The sequence below is a fragment of the Lolium rigidum genome, chromosome 5 (genome assembly GCF_022539505.1).
Source record: "Lolium rigidum isolate FL_2022 chromosome 5, APGP_CSIRO_Lrig_0.1, whole genome shotgun sequence".
Lineage (NCBI taxonomy): Eukaryota > Viridiplantae > Streptophyta > Magnoliopsida > Poales > Poaceae > Lolium > Lolium rigidum.
This window is the reverse complement of record NC_061512.1, coordinates 218953908-218971784: the sequence shown is the minus strand read 5'-3', so window position 1 is coordinate 218971784 and position 17877 is coordinate 218953908. Positions and strand designations below refer to the sequence as shown.

The 17877-nt window shown below is 42.7% G+C and overlaps 1 protein-coding gene across 1 annotated transcript in view; it reads right to left on the bottom strand.

The window, feature by feature from the left end:
* Positions 1 to 17502, bottom strand: part of LOC124657099 (serine carboxypeptidase 1-like) — a 35927-nt gene extending 18425 nt beyond the window's left edge. Inside the window, 4 exon segments of the mRNA XM_047195711.1 lie at positions 4012 to 4019; positions 15724 to 15832; positions 16635 to 16906; positions 16989 to 17502. Coding sequence (XP_047051667.1) covers positions 4012 to 4019; positions 15724 to 15832; positions 16635 to 16906; positions 16989 to 17502 — 903 coding nt within the window.
* Positions 17503 to 17877: the final 375 nt, after the last annotated feature.

Below are 17877 nucleotides of genomic sequence, written 5' to 3'. Positions count from 1 at the left end.
AAGGTAATATTAAATATCAATTTCCTCTCAAGGAAGGTATGGAACACTTCCCTAGAAAGAGAATGAAGTTACCTTATGATTCTATTATTAGAACAAATTATGATGTTGATGCTTCATCTCTTGATGTTACTTGAGTTACACTTTCTGCGCCTAGCTGAAAGGCGTTAAAGAAAAGCGCTTATGGGAGACAACCCATGTTTTTACTCCAGTATTTTTGTTTTATATTTGTGTCTTGGGAGTTGTTTACTACTGTAGCAACCTCTCCTTATCTTAGTTTTATGTTTTGTTGTGCCAAGTAAAGTCTTTGATAGAAAAGTAAGTACTAGATTTGGATTACTCGCGCAGTTCCGCATTTGTTTGTCTGTCACGAATCTGGGTCTATCTCCCTGTAGGTAGCTCAGAAAATTACGCCAATTTACGAGCATGATCCTCAGATATGTACGCAACTTTCATTCAATTTGAGCATTTTCGTTTGAGCAAGTCTGGTGGCCTAATAAAATCCATCTTTACGGACTGTTCTGTTTTGACAGATTCTGTCTTTTATTTCGCATTGCCTCTTTTGCTATGTTGGATGAATTTCTTTGATCCATTAATGTCCACTAGCTTTATGCAATGTCCAGAAGTGTTAAGAATGATTGTGTCACCTCTGAACATGTGAATTTTTATTATGCACTAACCCTCTAATGAGTTGTTTCGAGTTTGGTGTGGAGGAAGTTTTCAAGGATCAAGAGAGGAGTATGATGCAATATGATCAAGGAGAGTGAAAGCTCTAAGCTTGGGGATGCCCCGGTGGTTCACCCCTGCATATTCTAAGAAGACTCAAGCTGTCTAAGCTTGGGGATGCCCAAGGCATCCCCTTCTTCATCGACAACATTATCAGGTTCCTCCCCCGAAACTATATTTTTATTCCGTCACATCTTATGCACTTTGCTTGGAGCGTCGGTTTGTTTTTGTTTTTTGTTTTGTTTGAATAAAATGGATCCTAGCATTCACTTTATGGGAGAGAGACACGCTCCGCTGTAGCATATGGACAAATATGTCCTTAGGCTCTACTCATAGTATTCATGGCGAAGTTTCATCTTCGTTAAATTGTTATATGGTTGGAATTGGAAAATGATACATGTAGTAACTCTAAAATGTCTTGGATAATTTGATACTTGGCAATTGTTGTGCTCATGTTTAAGCTCTTGCATCATATACTTTGCACCCATTAATGAAGAAATACTTAGAGCTTGCTAATTTGGTTTGCATATTTGGTTTCTCTAGAGTCTAGATAACATCTAGTATTGAGTTTTGAACAACAAGGAAGACGGTATGGAGTCTTATAATGTTTACCATATGTCTTTTATGTGAGTTTTGCTGTACCATTCATCCTTGTGTTTGTTTCAAATAACCTTGCTAGCCTAAACCTTGTATCGAGAGGGAATACTTCTCATGCATCCCAAATATTTGAGCCAACCACTATGCCATTTGTGTCCACCATACCTACCTACTACATGGTATTTATCCGCCATTCCAAAGTAAATTGCTTGAGTGCTACCTTTAAAATTCCATCATTCACCTTTGCAATATATAGCTCATGGGACAAATAGCTTAAAAACTATTGTGGTATTGAATATGTACTTATGCACTTTATCTCTTATTAAGTTGCTTGTTGAGCGATAACCATGTTTCCGGGGACGCCATCAACTATTCTTTGTTGGATATCATGTGAGTTGCTATGCATGTCCGTCTTGTCTCGAAGCAAGAGAGATCTACCACCTTCATGGTTGGAGCATGCATATTGTTAGAGAAGAACTTTGGGCCGCTAACTAAAGCCATGATTCATGGTGGAAGTTTCAGTTTGGACATATATCCTCAATCTCATATGAGAATAATAATTGTTGCCACATGCTTATGCATTAAAGAGGAGTCCATTATCTCGTTGTCCATGTTGTCCCTGTATGGATGTCTAAGTTGAGAATAATCAAAAGCGAGAAATCCAAAATGCGAGCTTTCTCCTTAGACCTTTGTACAGGCGGCATGGAGGTACCCCATTGTGACACTTGGTCAAAACATGTGCATTGCAAAGATCCGGTAGTCCAAGTTAATTAGGACAAGGTGCGGGCACTATTAGTATACTATGCATGAGACTTGCAACTTGTAAGATATAATTTACATAACTCATATGCTTTATTACTACCGTTGACAAAATTGTTTCATGTTTTCAAAATAAAAGCTCTAGCACAAATATAGCAATCGATGCTTTCCTCTTTGAAGGACCATTCTCTTTACTTTTATGTTGAGTCAGTTCACCTATTTCTCTCCACCTCAAGAAGCAAACACTTGTGTGAACTGTGCATTGATTCCTACATACTTGCATATTGTACTTGTTATATTACTCTATGTTGACAATTATCCATGAGATATACATGTTACAAGTTGAAAGCAACCGCTGAAACTTAATCTTCCTTTGTGTTGCTTCAATACCTTTACTTTGATTTATTGCTTTATGAGTTAACTCTTATGCAAGACTTATTAATACTTGTCTTGAAGTACTATTCATGAAAAGTCTTTGCTATATGATTCACCTGTTTACTCATGTCATCACCATTGTTTTGATCGCTGCATTCACTACATATGTTTACAAATAGTATGATCAAGGTTATGATGGCATATCACTTCAGTAAATTATCTTTGTTATCGTTTTACCCGCTCGGACGAGCGTAACTAAGCTTGGGGATGCTTGATACGCCTCCGACGTATCGATAATTTCTTATGTTCTATGCCATATTATTGATGATACCTACATGATTTATGCACACTTTATGTCATATTCGTGCATTTTCTCGGAACTAACCTATTAACAAGATGCCGAAGTGCCGCTCTCGTTTTCTGCTGTTTTTGGTTTCGTAAATCCTAGTAACGAAATATTCTCGGAATTGGACGAAACGAAGACCCGTGGGCCTATTTTTCCACGTGAGCTTCCGTAAGACCGAAGAACACACGGAGTGGGGCCACGAGGTGGCGACACCACAAGGCGGCGCGGCCCAGGGGGCCCGCGCCGCCCTATGGTGTGGCCCCCTCGTCCGGCCCCCGACTCGCCCTTCCGCCTACTTAAAGCCTCCGTCGCGAAACCCCCGATGCGAAAAACCACGATACGGAAAACCTTATCGAGACGCCGCCGCCGATCCCATCTCGGGGATTCTGAGATCTCCTCCGCACCCTGCCGAGAGGGGATTCATCTCCCTGAGGACTCTACACCGCCATGGTCGCCTCCGGAGTGATGAGTGAGTAGTTCACCCCCGGACTATGGGTCCATAGCAGTAGCTAGATGGTTGTCTTCTCCTCATTGTGCTTCATTGTTGGATCTTGTGAGCTGCCTAACATGATCAAGATCATCTATCTCGTAATACTCTATGTTGTGTTTGTCGGGATCCGATGGATAGAGAATACCATGTCATGTTAATTATCAAGTTATTACACATGTGTTGTTTATGATCTTGCATGCTCTCCGTTTCTAGTAGAGGCTCTGGCCAAGTTTTTACTTTTAACTCCAAGAGGGAGTATTTATGCCTCGATAGTGGGTTCATGCCCGCATTGACACTGGGACAAAGGATGTAAAGTTCTAAGGTTGTGTTGTGCCGTTGCCACTAGGGATAAAACATTGGCGCTATGTCCGAGGATGTAGTTGTTGATTACATTACGCACCATACTTAATGCAATTGTCTCGTTGCTTTGGCAACTTAATACCGGAGGGGGTTCGGATGATAACCTCGAAGGTGGACTTTTTAGGCATAGATGCAGTTGGATGGCGGTCTATGTACTTTGTCGTAATGCCCAATTAAATCTCACTATATTTATCATGTCATGTATGTGCATTGTTATGCCCTCTCTATTTGTCAATTGGCCGACTGTAATTTGTTCACCCAACATGCTTTTATCTTATGGGAGAGACACCTCTAGTGAACTGTGGACCCCGGTCCATTCTTTAATACTGAAATACAAATCTGCTGCAATACTTGTTTTTACTATTTTCTCTGCAAACAATCATCTTCCACACAATACGGTTAATCCTTTGTTACAGCAAGCCGGTGAGATTGATGATACGTCTCCAACGTATCGATAATTTCTTGTGTTCCATGCCACATTATTGATGTTATCTACATGTTTTATGCACACTTTATGTCATATTCGTGCATTTTCTGGAACTAACCTATTAACAAGATGCCGAAGTGCCAGCTCCCGTTTTCTCGCTGTTTTTGGTTTCAGAAATCCTAGTAACGAAATATTCTCGAATCGGACGAAATCAACGCCAAAGTTCCTATTTTCATCGGAAGCATCCGTAACACCCGGGAAGGACCGCAGGGGGCCACAGGGCCACCAAACCCTAGGCCGGCGCGGCCAGAGGGGGCCGCGCCGCCCTATGGTGTGGCCCCCCGTCGCCCCTCCCGCGCCGCCTCTTCGCCTATATAAAGCCCCCGGATCGAAAACCCGATACCAATTGACGAAACCCACGTAAACCTGCCGTAGCCGCCGCCATCGCGAAGCCAAGATCCGGGGGACAGGATCTCCGTTCCGGCACCCCGCCGGAGCGGGGAAGTGCCCCCGAAGGCTTCTCCATCGACACCGCTGCCATCTCCACCGCCATCTTCATCACCGCTGCCGCTCCCATGAGGAGGGAGTAGTTCTCCATCGAGGCTCTGGGGCTGTACCGGTAGCTATGTGGTTCATCTCTCTCCTATGTAGTTCAATACAATAATCTCATGAGCTGCCTTACATGATTGAGATTCATATGATGATGCTTGTAATCTAGATGTCATTATGCTAGTCAAGTGAGTTTTACTTATGTGATCTCCTGAGACTCCTCGTCCCACGTGTGTAAAGGTGACGAGTGTGTGCACCGTGTGGGTCTCTTAGGCTAGATTTCACGTAATACTTATTCACTGTTGAATGGCATAGTGAGGTGCTTATTTATATCTCTTTAAGATTGCAGCATGTTGTATCACAATTTATCCATGTGCTACTCTAGTGATGTGTTATTAAAGTAGTTTTATTCCTCCTGCATGTGTGCAAAGGTGACAGTGCGTGCACCGTGTTAGTACTTGGTTTATGCTATGATTATGATCTCTTGTAGATTATGGAGTTAACTATTGCTATGATAATATTGATGTGATCTATTCCTCCTACATATGCATGAAGGTGACAAGTGTGCATGCTATGCTAGTACTTGGTTTAGTAGCGTTGATCTATCTTACACTAAAGGTTACTTAAACATGAGCATTATTGTGGAGCTTGTTAACTCCGGCATTGAGGGTTCGTGTAATCCTACGCAATGTGTTCATCATCCAACAAAAGTGTAGAGTATGCATTTATCTGTTCTGTTATGTGATCAATGTTGAGAGTGTCCACTAGTGAAAGTGTAATCCCTAGGCCTTGTTCCTAAATACCGCTGCGTTACTACGTTGCTGAGTTACTACCGCTTGTTTACTCGTTTTACCGCGTTACTACCGCCGCAATACCACCACCATCAACTACACGCCAAGCACTTTTCTCGGCACCGTTGCTACCGCTCATACTTATTTATACCACCTGTATTTCACTATCTCTTCGCCGAACTAGTGCACCTATTTGGTGTGTTGGGGACACAAGAGACTTCTTGCTTTGTGGTTGCAGGGTTGCATGAGAGGGATATCTTTGACCTCTTCCTCCCTGAGTTCGATAAACCTTGGGTATCCACTTAAGGGAAACTTGCTGCTGTTCTACAAACCTCTCGCTCTTGGAGGCCCAACACTGTCTACAGGAAAGGAGGGGGAACGTAGACATCAAGCACTTTTCTCGGCGCCGTTGCCGGGGAGGAAAGGTAAAAAGGCTCTCATACTACGGTCTCGTGTAAAGTATTTTTCCTGGCGCCGTTGTGTGTGTGCTCAAAGCTATTTCCTTTAGATCCTGCAATTGCATCTTGTTGTTTCTTGTTTACACTAGTTTGGCATAATGTACAAGAGTGAGCTTCTTATTCTATTTCCTGATTTAAAACATGGATTGTTTGATGCGAAAATTAAAAAACCTATGAAATCTTATTTGCATGCTCGGTAGTAATATTAGTATGAACGCTTTGAACACCATTGTTGATAATGATATAGAAAGTTCTAAGCTTGGGGAAGCTGGTTTTCATGATATTTTTAGTCCCCCAAGCATTGAGGAGAAAATTTTCTTTGATGATACTTTGCCTCCTATTTCTGATGATGATAATGATAGTGGTCTTTTGATGCCACCTACTGCTGAGAGTAAATTTTGTTGTGATTATACTATGCCTCCTACACTTGATGAGAATAATAATGATAGCTACTTTGTTGAATTTGCTCCCACTACAACTAATAAAATTGATTATGCTTATGTTGGGAGTAGTAATAATTTTATGCATGAGACTCATGATAAGAATGCTTTCATTTGATAGTTATATTGTTGAGTTTGCTCATGATGCTACTGAAAGTTATTATGAGAGAGGAAAATATGGTTGTAGAAATTTTCATGTTACTAAAATGCCTCTCTATGTGCTGAAATTTTTGAAGCTACACTTGTTTTATCTTCCTATGCTTGTTACTTTGCTCCTCATGAACTTGTTTATTTACAAGATTCCTATGCATAGGAAGCATGTTAGACTTAAATGTGTTTTGAATTTGCCTCTTGATGCTCTCTTTTGCTTCAACATCTATTTCTTGCGAGTGCATCATTAAAACTGCTGAGCCCATCTTAATGGCTAAAAAGAAAGAACTTCTTGGGAGATAACCCATGTGTTATTTTGCTACAGTACTTTGTTTTATATTTGTGTCTTGGAAGTTGTTTACTACTGTAGCAACCTCTCCTTATCTTAGTTTTGTGTTTTGTTGTGCCAAGTAAAGTCTTTGATAGTAAAGTAAGTACTAGATTTGGATTACTGCGCAGTTCCAGATTTCTTTGCTGTCACGAATCTGAGCCCACTGCCCTGCAGGAAGCTCAGAAAATTATGCCAATTTACGAGCATGATCCTCAGATATGTACGCAACTTTCATTCAATTTGAGCATTTTCATTTGAGCAAGTCTGGTGGCCTAATAAAATCCATCTTTACGGACTGTTCTGTTTTGACAGATTCTGCCTTTTATTTCGCATTGCCTCTTTTGCTATGTTGGATGAATTTCTTTGATCCATTGATGTCCAGTAGCTTTTATGCAATGTCCAGAAGTGTTAAGAATGATTGTGTCACCTCTGAACATGTTAATTTTTATTGTCCACTAACCCTCTAATGAGTTGTTTCGAGTTTGGTGTGGAGGAAGTTTTCAAGGGTCAAGAGAGGAGGATGATATACTACGATCAAGGAGAGTGAAAGCTCTAAGCTTGGGGATGCACCCGGTGGTTCACCCCTGCATATATCAAGAAGACTCAAGCTGCCTAAGCTTGGGGATGCCCAAGGCATCCCCTTCTTCATCGACAACATTATCAGGTTCTTCCCCCGAAACTATATTTTTATTCCATCACATCTTATGTGCTTTTTCTTGGAGCGTCTCGTTTGTTTGCTTTTGTTTTTGTTTGTGTTTGAATAAATTGGATTACATCATGCTTGTGTTGGAGAGAGACACGCTCCGCTGGTTCATATGAACACATGTGTTCTTAGCTCATAATATTCATGGCGAAGTTTCCTCTTCGTTAAATTGTTATATGGTTGGAATTGGAAAATGATACATGTAGTAATTGCTATAATGTCTTGGGTAATGTGATACTTGGCAATTGTTGTGCTCATGTTTAAGCTCTTGCATCATATACTTTGCACCTATTAGTGAAGAATACATAGAGCATGCTAAAATTTGGTTTGCATAATTGGTTTCTCTAAGGTCTAGATAATTTCTAGTATTGAGTTTGAACAACAAGGAAGACGATGTATAGTCTTATAATACTTGTAATATGTCTTTTATGTGAGTTTTGCTGTACTAGTTCATCCTTGTGTTTGCCTCAAACAACCTTGCTAGCCTAAACCTTGTATCGAGAGGGAATACTTCTCATGCATCCAAATACTTGAGCCAACACTATGCCATTTGTGTCCACCATACCTACCTACTACATGGTATTTCTCCGCCATTCCAAAGTAAATTGCTTGAGTGCTACCTTTAAACAATTCAAAATTTATTACCTCTTATTTGTGTCAATGTTTTATAGCTCATGAGGAAGTATGTGGTGTTTATCTTTCAATCTTGTTGGGCAACTTTCACCAATGGACTAGTGGCTTCATCCGCTTATCCAATAATTTTGCAAAAAGAGCCGGCAATGGGATTCCCAGTCCCAAATTAATTAACAAAAATAGACACTCCTCCATGGTATGTGATTGTTGGACTGGCACCCGAAGGATTCGGTTAGCCATGGCTTGTGTAAGCAAAGGTTGGGAGGAGTGTCATCATAATAAAACTAAAATAAAAAGGTACTCCTTCATGGTATGAGATTGTTGGCGAGCACCCGAGGATTCTGGTTAGCCATGGTTTGTGAAAGAAAGGTTGGAAGGAGTGCCATCCAAAAATAAAATAAAATGGGAGCCGCTCTTTGAAGGTTTGTCCGGCAAGGGGGTTAGAGTACCCGCTACCATTCGTTGACAACAACAAACACCTCTCAAAACTTTACTTTTATGCTCTCTTTATGTTTTCAAAATCAAAGCTCTAGCACAAATATAGCAATCGATGCTTTCCTCTTTGAAGGACCATTCTTTTACTTTTATTGTTGAGTCAGCTCACCTATTTCTCTCCACCTCAAGAAGCAAACACTTGTGTGAACTGTGCATTGATTCTTACATATTTGCATATTGCATTTGTTATATTGCTTTGCATTGACAATTATCCATGAGATATACATGTTACAAGTTGAAAGCAACCGCTGAAACTTAATCTTCTTTTGTGTTGCTTCAATGCTTTTACTTTGAATTATTGCTTTATGAGTTAACTCTTATGCAAGACTTATTGATGCTTGTCTTGAAGTGCTATTCATGAAAAGTCTTTGCTTTATGATTCACTTGTTTACTCATGTCATACACATTGTTTTGATCGCCGCATTCACTACATATGCTGTACAAATAGTATGATCAAGTTTATGATGGCATGTCACTCCGTAAATTATCTTTGTTATCGTTTTACCTGCTCGGGACGAGCAGTAACTAAGCTTGGGGATGCTGATACGTCTCCAACGTATCGATAATTTCTTGTGTTCCATGCCACATTATTGATGTTATCTACATGTTTTATGCACACTTTATGTCATATTCGTGCATTTTCTCGGAACTAACCTATTAACAAGATGCCGAAGTGCCAGCCTCGTTTTCTCGCTGTTTTTGGTTTCAGAAATCCTAGTAACGAAATATTCTCGAATCGGACGAAATCAACGCCAAAGTTCCTATTTTCATCTGAAGCATCCGTAACACCCGGAAGGACCGCAGGGGGGCCACGAGGCCACCAAACCCTAGGGCCGGCGCGGCCGCAGGGGGCCGCGCCGCCCTATGGTGTGGCCCCCCGTCAGCCCTCCTCGCGCCGCCTCTTCGCCTATATAAAGCCCCCGGATCAGAAAACCCGATACCAATTGACGAAACCCACGAAACCCGCCGTAGCCGCCGCCATCGCGAAGCCAAGATCCGGGGACAGATCTCTGTTCCGGCACCCCGCCGGAGCGGGGAAGTGCCCCCGAAGGCTTCTCCATCGACACCGCCGCCATCTCCACCGCCATCTTCATCACCGCCGTCGCTCCCATGAGGAGGGAGTAGTTCTCCATCGAGGCTCGGGGCTGTACCGGTAGCTATGTGGTTCATCTCTCTCTTATGTAGTTCAATACAATAATCTCATGAGCTGCCTTACATGATTGAGATTCATATGATGATGCTTGTAATCTAGATGTCATTATGCTAGTCAAGTGAGTTTTACTTATGTGATCTCCTGAGACTCCTCGTCCCACGTGTGTAAAGGTGACAAGTGTGTGCACCGTGTGGGTCTCTTAGGCTAGATTTCACGTAATACTTATTCACCGTTGAATGGCATAGTGAGGTGCTTATTTATATCTCTTTAAGATTGCAGCATGTTGTATCACAATTTATCCATGTGCTACTCTAGTGATGTGTTATTAAAGTAGTTTTATTCCTCCCGCATGTGTGTAAAGGTGACAAGTGCGTGCACCGTGTTAGTACTTGGTTTATGCTATGATTATGATCTCTTGTAGATTATGAAGTTAACTATTGCTATGATAATATTGATGTGATCTATTCCTCCTACATATGCATGAAGGTGACAAGTGTGCATGCTATGCTAGTACTTGGTTTAGTAGCGTTGATCTATCTTACACTAAAGGTTACTTAAACATGAGCATTATTGTGGAGCTTGTTAACTCCGGCATTGAGGGTTCGTGTAATCCTACGCAATGTGTTCATCATCCAACAAAAGTGTAGAGTATGCATTTATCTGTTCTCGTTATGTGATCAATGTTGAGAGTGTCCACTAGTGAAAGTGTAATCCCTAGGCCTTGTTCCTAAATACCGCTGCGTTACTACCGCTGAGTTACTACTCGCTTGTTTAATCGTTTTATCACAGTTACTACCGTCGCAATACCACCACCATCAACTACACGCCAAGCACTTTTCTCGGCACCGTTGCTACTGCTCATACTTATTTATACCACCCGTATTTCACTATCTCTTCGCCGAACTAGTGCACCTATTTGGTGTGTTGGGGACACAAGAGACTTCTTGCTTTGTGGTTGCAGTGGTTGCATGAGAGGGATATCTTTGACCTCTTCCTCCCTGAGTTCGATAAACCTTGGGTATCCACTTAAGGGAAACTTGCTGCTGTTCTACAAACCTCTGCTCTTGGAGGCCCAACACTGTCTACAGGAAAGGAGGGGGAACGTAGACATCAATTGACAACCTCACTGTTTCGTTGGGGCAAAGTACTTTGGTTGTGTTGTGCAGGTTCCACGTTGGCGCCGGAATCTCTGGTGTTGCGCCGCACTACATCCCGCCGCCATCAACCTTCAACGTGCTTCTTGACTCCTACTGGTTCGATTAAACCTTGGTTTCTTATCGAGGGAAACTTGCCGCCGTGCGCATCACACCTTCCTCTTGGGGTTCCCAACGGACGTGTCAACTACACGCATCAAGCAAATTTCTGGCGCCGTTGCCGGGGAGATCAAGACACGCGGCAAGGGGAGTCTCCACTTCTCAATCTCTTTACTTTGTTTTTGTCTTGCTTTATTTTATTTACTACTTTGTTTGCTGCATTATATCAAAACACAAAAAAATTAGTTGCTAGCTTTACTTTATTTACTATCTTGTTTGCTATATCAAAAACACAAAAAAAATTAGTTACTTGCATTTACTTTATCTAGTTTGCTTTATTTACTATTGCTAAAATGGCTACCCCTGAAAATACTAAGTTGTGTGACTTCACTAGCACAAATAATAATGATTTCCTATGCACACCTATTGCTCCACTCGCTACTACAAGCAGAATTCTTTGAAATTAAACCTCGCTTTACTTAATCTTGTCATGAGAGAGCAATTTTCTGGTGTTAGTTCTGATGATGCTGCTGCCCATCTCAATAATTTTGTTGAACTATGTGAAATGCAAAAATATAAAGATGTAGATGGTGACATTATAAAATTAAAATTGTTTCCTTTCTCATTAAGAGGAAGAGCTAAAGATTGGTTGTTATCTCTGCCTAAGAATAGTATTGATTCATGGACTAAATGCAAGGATGCTTTTATTGGTAGATATTATCCCCCCGCTAAAATTATATCTTTGAGGAGTAGCATAATGAATTTTAAACAATTGGATAATGAACATGTTGCTCAAGCTTGGGAAAGAATGAAATCTCTGGTTAAAAATTGCCCAACCCATGGACTGACTACTTGGATGATCATCCAAACCTTCTATGCAGGACTAAATTTTTCACGTGATCCTTGACTCCTACTGGTTCGATTAAACCTTGGTTTCTTACTGAGGGAAACTTGCCGCTGTGCGCATCACACCTTCCTCTTGGAGTTCCCAACGGACGTGTCAACTACACGCATCAAGCGTTGCTCGCGCACCCGATAGATATGAAACCTCGAGAAAGTAAGACAATATAGCGACATGAGGCATTAGAATGTTGAGCCTACAACCAAGCACAAGTCCTTGGTTGTAGCCTCGGGGGCTACTCCCATCGGGAACGCTGTTCGCGTGCCCGATGAAATTATAAAAAAAAAGAAGAAGAGAAAGAAAGAAAGAAAGAAAGAAATGAGTATATTTCGAGTTATACAAATAACTCTACATATACTCCCATCGAGAAAGCAACATAAGTCATACATTGTCTCGATAAAATGTGCTATTCCAGCAGCCGAATAAGCACTCGACAATATATTCTCAGAACGTCAAAGTTGCGAACAATTTCTGAATGCCGCAAAACTTTGCGAAGGTAAGACCCCAGATCCGTTCTGTGTGGCGTGGTGCCGTCTCTGACATCGGTTTGCTAATTTTTTCCGTATCAACAGATACGAAGAAAAATCCTAACAGACGCGTTAGGTACCCGATAAATATGACTGGGACTCGACAGAATGGTAAGACCTTAAGCGGCACTCGTCGAAGTTTACACCAAGTATCCCGAGATCATGTCCAGGGACGTGATTTTGAAGTAGGTTTTTGCGGATTGCCACTAGAGCAGCTTAACTAGTACCTGATCCGTCAGATGAACTAGCCCCAACTACCATTATCCCTGTACAATATAGAAATTCGTATGCAAAGATATGTGGTAAAGTTCAGAGTTGTAGAATAAATATAAAGGTTGAGATTTTCCCTGATTTTGCGATTCAAGCAAAATCTCGGGGGCTACTGACATAGGCATCCCTAAATGGGCCTGCCGAAGAAAGTACCCGGGGTTTACTGAAGGCCCACGACCCGAAGGATAAGAAGATTCGGAAGCCCAAGATATTATTAAGGAAAGCTAGAGTTGTAATAGGAGGCATTATTTGTAATCTTGCGGGAAGGGTTAGAGACCCTCCCGGACTCTGTAAACTTGTGAATCACGAATCCCTCGGCTCCACCTCCTATATAAGGGGGAGTCGAGGGACAAAGAAAGGATCGAATCATTGTCTCTCAAACCCTAACTTTTACATCGTCGAGTACTTTTCGGCTGAAACCTTCGAGATCTACTTCCCCTCTACATCCAACGAAACCCTAGTCTACAACTTGTAGGCATTGACAAGTTAATACCTTGTCATTTTCCCCTTTAATTTTGGATCTAGGGTTGATGTTGAAGTTGGGAAAATTTGCAGAATCTGAAGCATTGCAGCCATTTCGAGTGGATTGATGCATATATTCGTAGGATTGAAAATGATGTCATGTTTACGACCGGTGCCATTACGGGGTGCAGAGATTTGGGAACCGATTTAGGGGCAGTGCAAAGTGTGGGCAGTGCAGATGATGAACTGAAAGGGGAATTGAAGAAGATAAATAACAAGCTGAAGGAAATGATGGATTCGAAGAAGCAGTCCAACATGATGGCTGGAGCAACAAAGAACTTTTTCCCTACGCGGTACACACTAGATGAAGCTAAGGTAGAAGGCCACGGGGATTACGACTAGACTAGCATGTGAGGAACTTGGTAAAGCATATTAGAGCACGTACTGCAGTCCTCTATCTGAACCAACCCCTATGAAAGGTAGATGCCTGGTGATAAATTCATGGTCAAAGATGGCATGAGACCGTTGGAAGCTCCTCGAAGCAAAAGGAGACAAATTTGGTTTCCAGCCGATTTTCAGTTTCTTTAGACGTTGGGCAAACCGTTGATGTTGCTGTTGCTGTTGCATATATTATGATGATACTTACTCATGTATGTTTTCACCGAAAAATACGATTGCATGTGACATACAAAAAATGAAAAATGGAAATTACTATTTCTTTGAACAATACAAATCTAAACATTATAGTGTCATTTGAATATTTTGTCATTTTTGTTTAAGCCACATACAATCGTATTTTTTGATGAAAACTTACACGAAAGATAATAGGTACATGCAAAAAGTTTATTTCATTTTTTTTGAAACTTGTAATAGATCAAAAAAAAAATTGCGTCCACGCACACCCAGGTTCCATTGGCTATTTCCGTTCACATGCCATGCTAAATAGTTTTATAATATAGTTTATAGGTACTTGTCTATTGTTAATATGGATAGATACCATGGTAGTACAGTTAATTAACATGCCACATTTGTATGCTATAGTTTGTATCGTTCATTAGCATCACAAACTTTTGTAGTATAGTGAAAAAGAGCCTATTTATTTTAGAGTTTAGGCATAAATTAAATTATTCTTAGCTAAAATATTATCAAAACGGGAGCCTATTTTGGTGCCGCTATACAAGAAGTTTCCTCCAGTGACATGCAACAACATGCTGGTGCTGGAGGAGCAACGAAGAGTCATTTCTTCTGGTGTTGGAAAAAAAACTTTTTCCCTACGCGGGTCACGCAAGATCTACCTATGGTAGAAGGCCACGGCGATTACTACTAGATGTTCATGTGTGGAACTTGGTAAAGCGTGTCATGGTAGTGCAGTCCTCGATTCGATCAGATCCCAACAAAAGGTAGATGCCTGGTGACAAGTGGATGGTCAAGGATAGCATGAGCCTCTTGGAAGATCCTCGAAGCAAAAAGACACAAATGCGGTTTCCCGACGATTTTCAGTTCCTTTAGACATTGGGCAAACTGTACTATCAACATGAGGTTGCATTTGTTGAGATCAATCACATATAGAACCCCTCTAAATTTTCACCCTTAAGCCTTCTGTGATGAAGAGTCTGTTGCACATAATATATGCATTTAGAGGGATAATATGTAAATATTGAGTCGTCGAAATTTCCCCAAGCATATTTGTGAAGGTACGGTTGACATCTCCATTGACATCACATAGTGGATAGAGGCACCTTGCATTGTGCGAGGTATTGAGGAGAATACATTGAACCATTGTTGCTATTGGTGGCATCATTGCACAACACCGCTCCATCGAAGAGTACCACATCCAAAGGTGAGAACTTAGGGATACATTCTCGTCTTTGTCGTGTGGTTATTCCTCTCCATTAACTTGTTTGCTTGCTATCTTTTATATCTTGTATGCCAGTCATATCCTTATCATATAGGTTGTTCACCTAGTTACATTATCTACATAACTTAAATTTCATTACCATTGGTATCTCTTGATATTAATATATTTCCTTTACCGAAAAATATATATATCATTACTTAAACCCCATGCACCAAGAAAAACATAATACATTGTATTATTGAGTAAACAACGACGTTTCCCTAACATTCTTTGGGACAACGCTCACAAAGGTGGAACCATACTTAAAAAAAAAAACTCAAATATCGCATCAGGACCTTGATCACACTTATTTTACTGTCCGGCATCCCTAGTAGTTCCTCCAGCCGGCCGGTTGCAATCTTAGAACTATAGTTGCCAAGCCATATGCTCACTGACTCACTTTCGGGAATGCAGGTGGCAGAACACCTTTTAGGAAGGAGTAGAATAGAACAAGCGATCGCTTAGGCTGGAAGCTAGGAACTAGATGGCCAGCTCCTCGCACAGAGGCAAACGTGAACCCTCCCTCATATTGCTGAGCGTATCCTCCAACCTATATTTGGTCATAGTCTAGTTCAGTATATAGTCCAATCAGAAAATTAGTACCATGAGAATTATTGTCTATATGATAGTTACCTCGCTTTGAGGGGTGTACCATGGACGCCACGGGTTTGTGATGGACAAACCGAGATCCTTCACAGAGTACCTCGTCGCGGTAATGGGGCAAACGTCATCCATATCACCACTATGATCGAATTAGCCACGATGGTATCAGTTACGGTTAGCAACTATGGAAAGAACATAATCTCCATTTTAAGAGCTTTCAAACAATTGTTACCTGTAGATCCAGACTCTTAACCCGTTGCCGACAAGCCAATCCAGGGTTGGCACCATTGAAACTGGTGCATCGGTCCAATCACGTAGGTCACTGTGAACAGACGTCATGGTAGATATCCGGTTCAGAAATTGGTAGTAGCATACGATGGAGCGTTTGTAAGTCACTGTGTTACTTACGCGCACTCTGACCACTCTGTCTTGGTTCGGACATGTATAGCCTTCTGCACCTCAGGTTTGTTGAAGTAGACGCTGACATGGGCACCGATGCACGGGTCATAGCCTGCTAACTGTCTCAACCATAGTAGCGAATCAATCAAATGAGATGTCCGGAGGAGAAAGAACATTTATATATAAAATTTATTTATATATAAACTCGTAGTAGTACGTAGTAGCTGCTGGAATAGAGAGTGCCGTTTCGCGACACGAGGCAGATCGGGGCGTAGATGTTGTAGGCATCGATGTGGCCAGTTTTGAACGAGTCCTTGGCTTGGCCACAGGCTTTGCCCTCAACCCGCCCGAAGCTGCAGTGCGCGCTGATGTCGCCCCATACCTCGTCGGACATCACACCGTGGTTCCACAGGAACTCCAGCGACCCCTTGTCGTTCTTGTAGTCATCAAGAAGAGGGTTTCCGACCTGCATAAATTAAGTAACCCCGAATTAGTCAGCAATGTTGATGCAGGACTTGTCTGTTCAAAAGCTCGCAACTTACAAAGATCCCCTTGAGGTTCATGCTTGTGAGACCGAGTTTATGGAGGGCGATGATGACAGAGGCGAGCTGAGGGACGTAGTGGCCGCTATAGCTCTCTCCGGCAATGAAGAAGTCCCGCCCCTTGTACTCGGGGAACCTCTCTAGCCAGTTGAGCAGGAAGATGTAGGCGTCGACTGCCGTCCTCCTGTCGCCGCTCACGTAGTTCTCGGACGACGTGTTGGAGTACGAGAACCCGACACCCGCTGGCGACTCCAGGAAGAGTACATTTGCCACTGCACGAGAAAGATCAGTTATCAGTGATTGCGACTGTTAGATGACACACGCAAGGGCTTGCATGAGGTTGACATCACCCACCATTGTTCCACGCGTGCCTGTTTCTGCTGAGGGTCTTGCCGTCGGGGTTCACACGGAACGGGCCGAGCTCTTGGAAGGCGCCGGCGCCCAGCGACGAGCAGCCTGGCCCGCCGTTGAGCCAGAGGACGAGGGGCTTGGAGGCGGCCTCGTATGGGGACTCGACGAAGTAGTAGAAGAGCGCGCGGCCGTGCTGCTCGCTCACCGTGACGTAGCCGGAGTACTGGTCGAAGTTGACGCGCGGGGGCTGGCCGGGCAGCGCCGCGATCTTGTCGGCCTCCCTAGTGCCGGGCGGCGGGGTGGAGCACTTGGTGGGAAGGTGCTTGAAGCTGCTGTCCGGGTCGGCCCATGTGTCCTCCTCCGCATATGTGTCTGGCCTGACGTGCTCGTTCGCCCTGGCTCTGGCTTCGATGAAGGTCTTCAGCACATCTCGCTGCTGCAGGATTGCAGCATTAGCGAGGGTTGCGCCCAGTAGGAGTGCGAGCACGACCGCGCTGCATGTGGTGTAGGTCCTCATCGTCATCTGATGCCGTTCAGGCCGGTGTCAGCTACTTGTTGAGATTACGTAGAACGCTGGTGCTTTTATAAAGAAGTAGAGAAGGTACATAGTTGTAAACTTGTGATCAGATGAGTAAAGTACTGGAAAATGTACGTTGTGTATCTCGGACATTCCAACAAGTTGGTGTTAGGATTCTCCGAAAATCGATACGGAAGAGAGTGTGCTAGCTAATAGCCATACATGGCACGTCGCGACGGTCACGTACCCGCCATACGGCCACGGATCCGCTGACAGCGCTAGCTGGGCTGCCCATTGATGAGTCGGGCCTGCTGCTGCGATGCATCTGCATGCCACGTGGCAACGTAGATGAGGAGATGGGCACGCTTGGCGGGG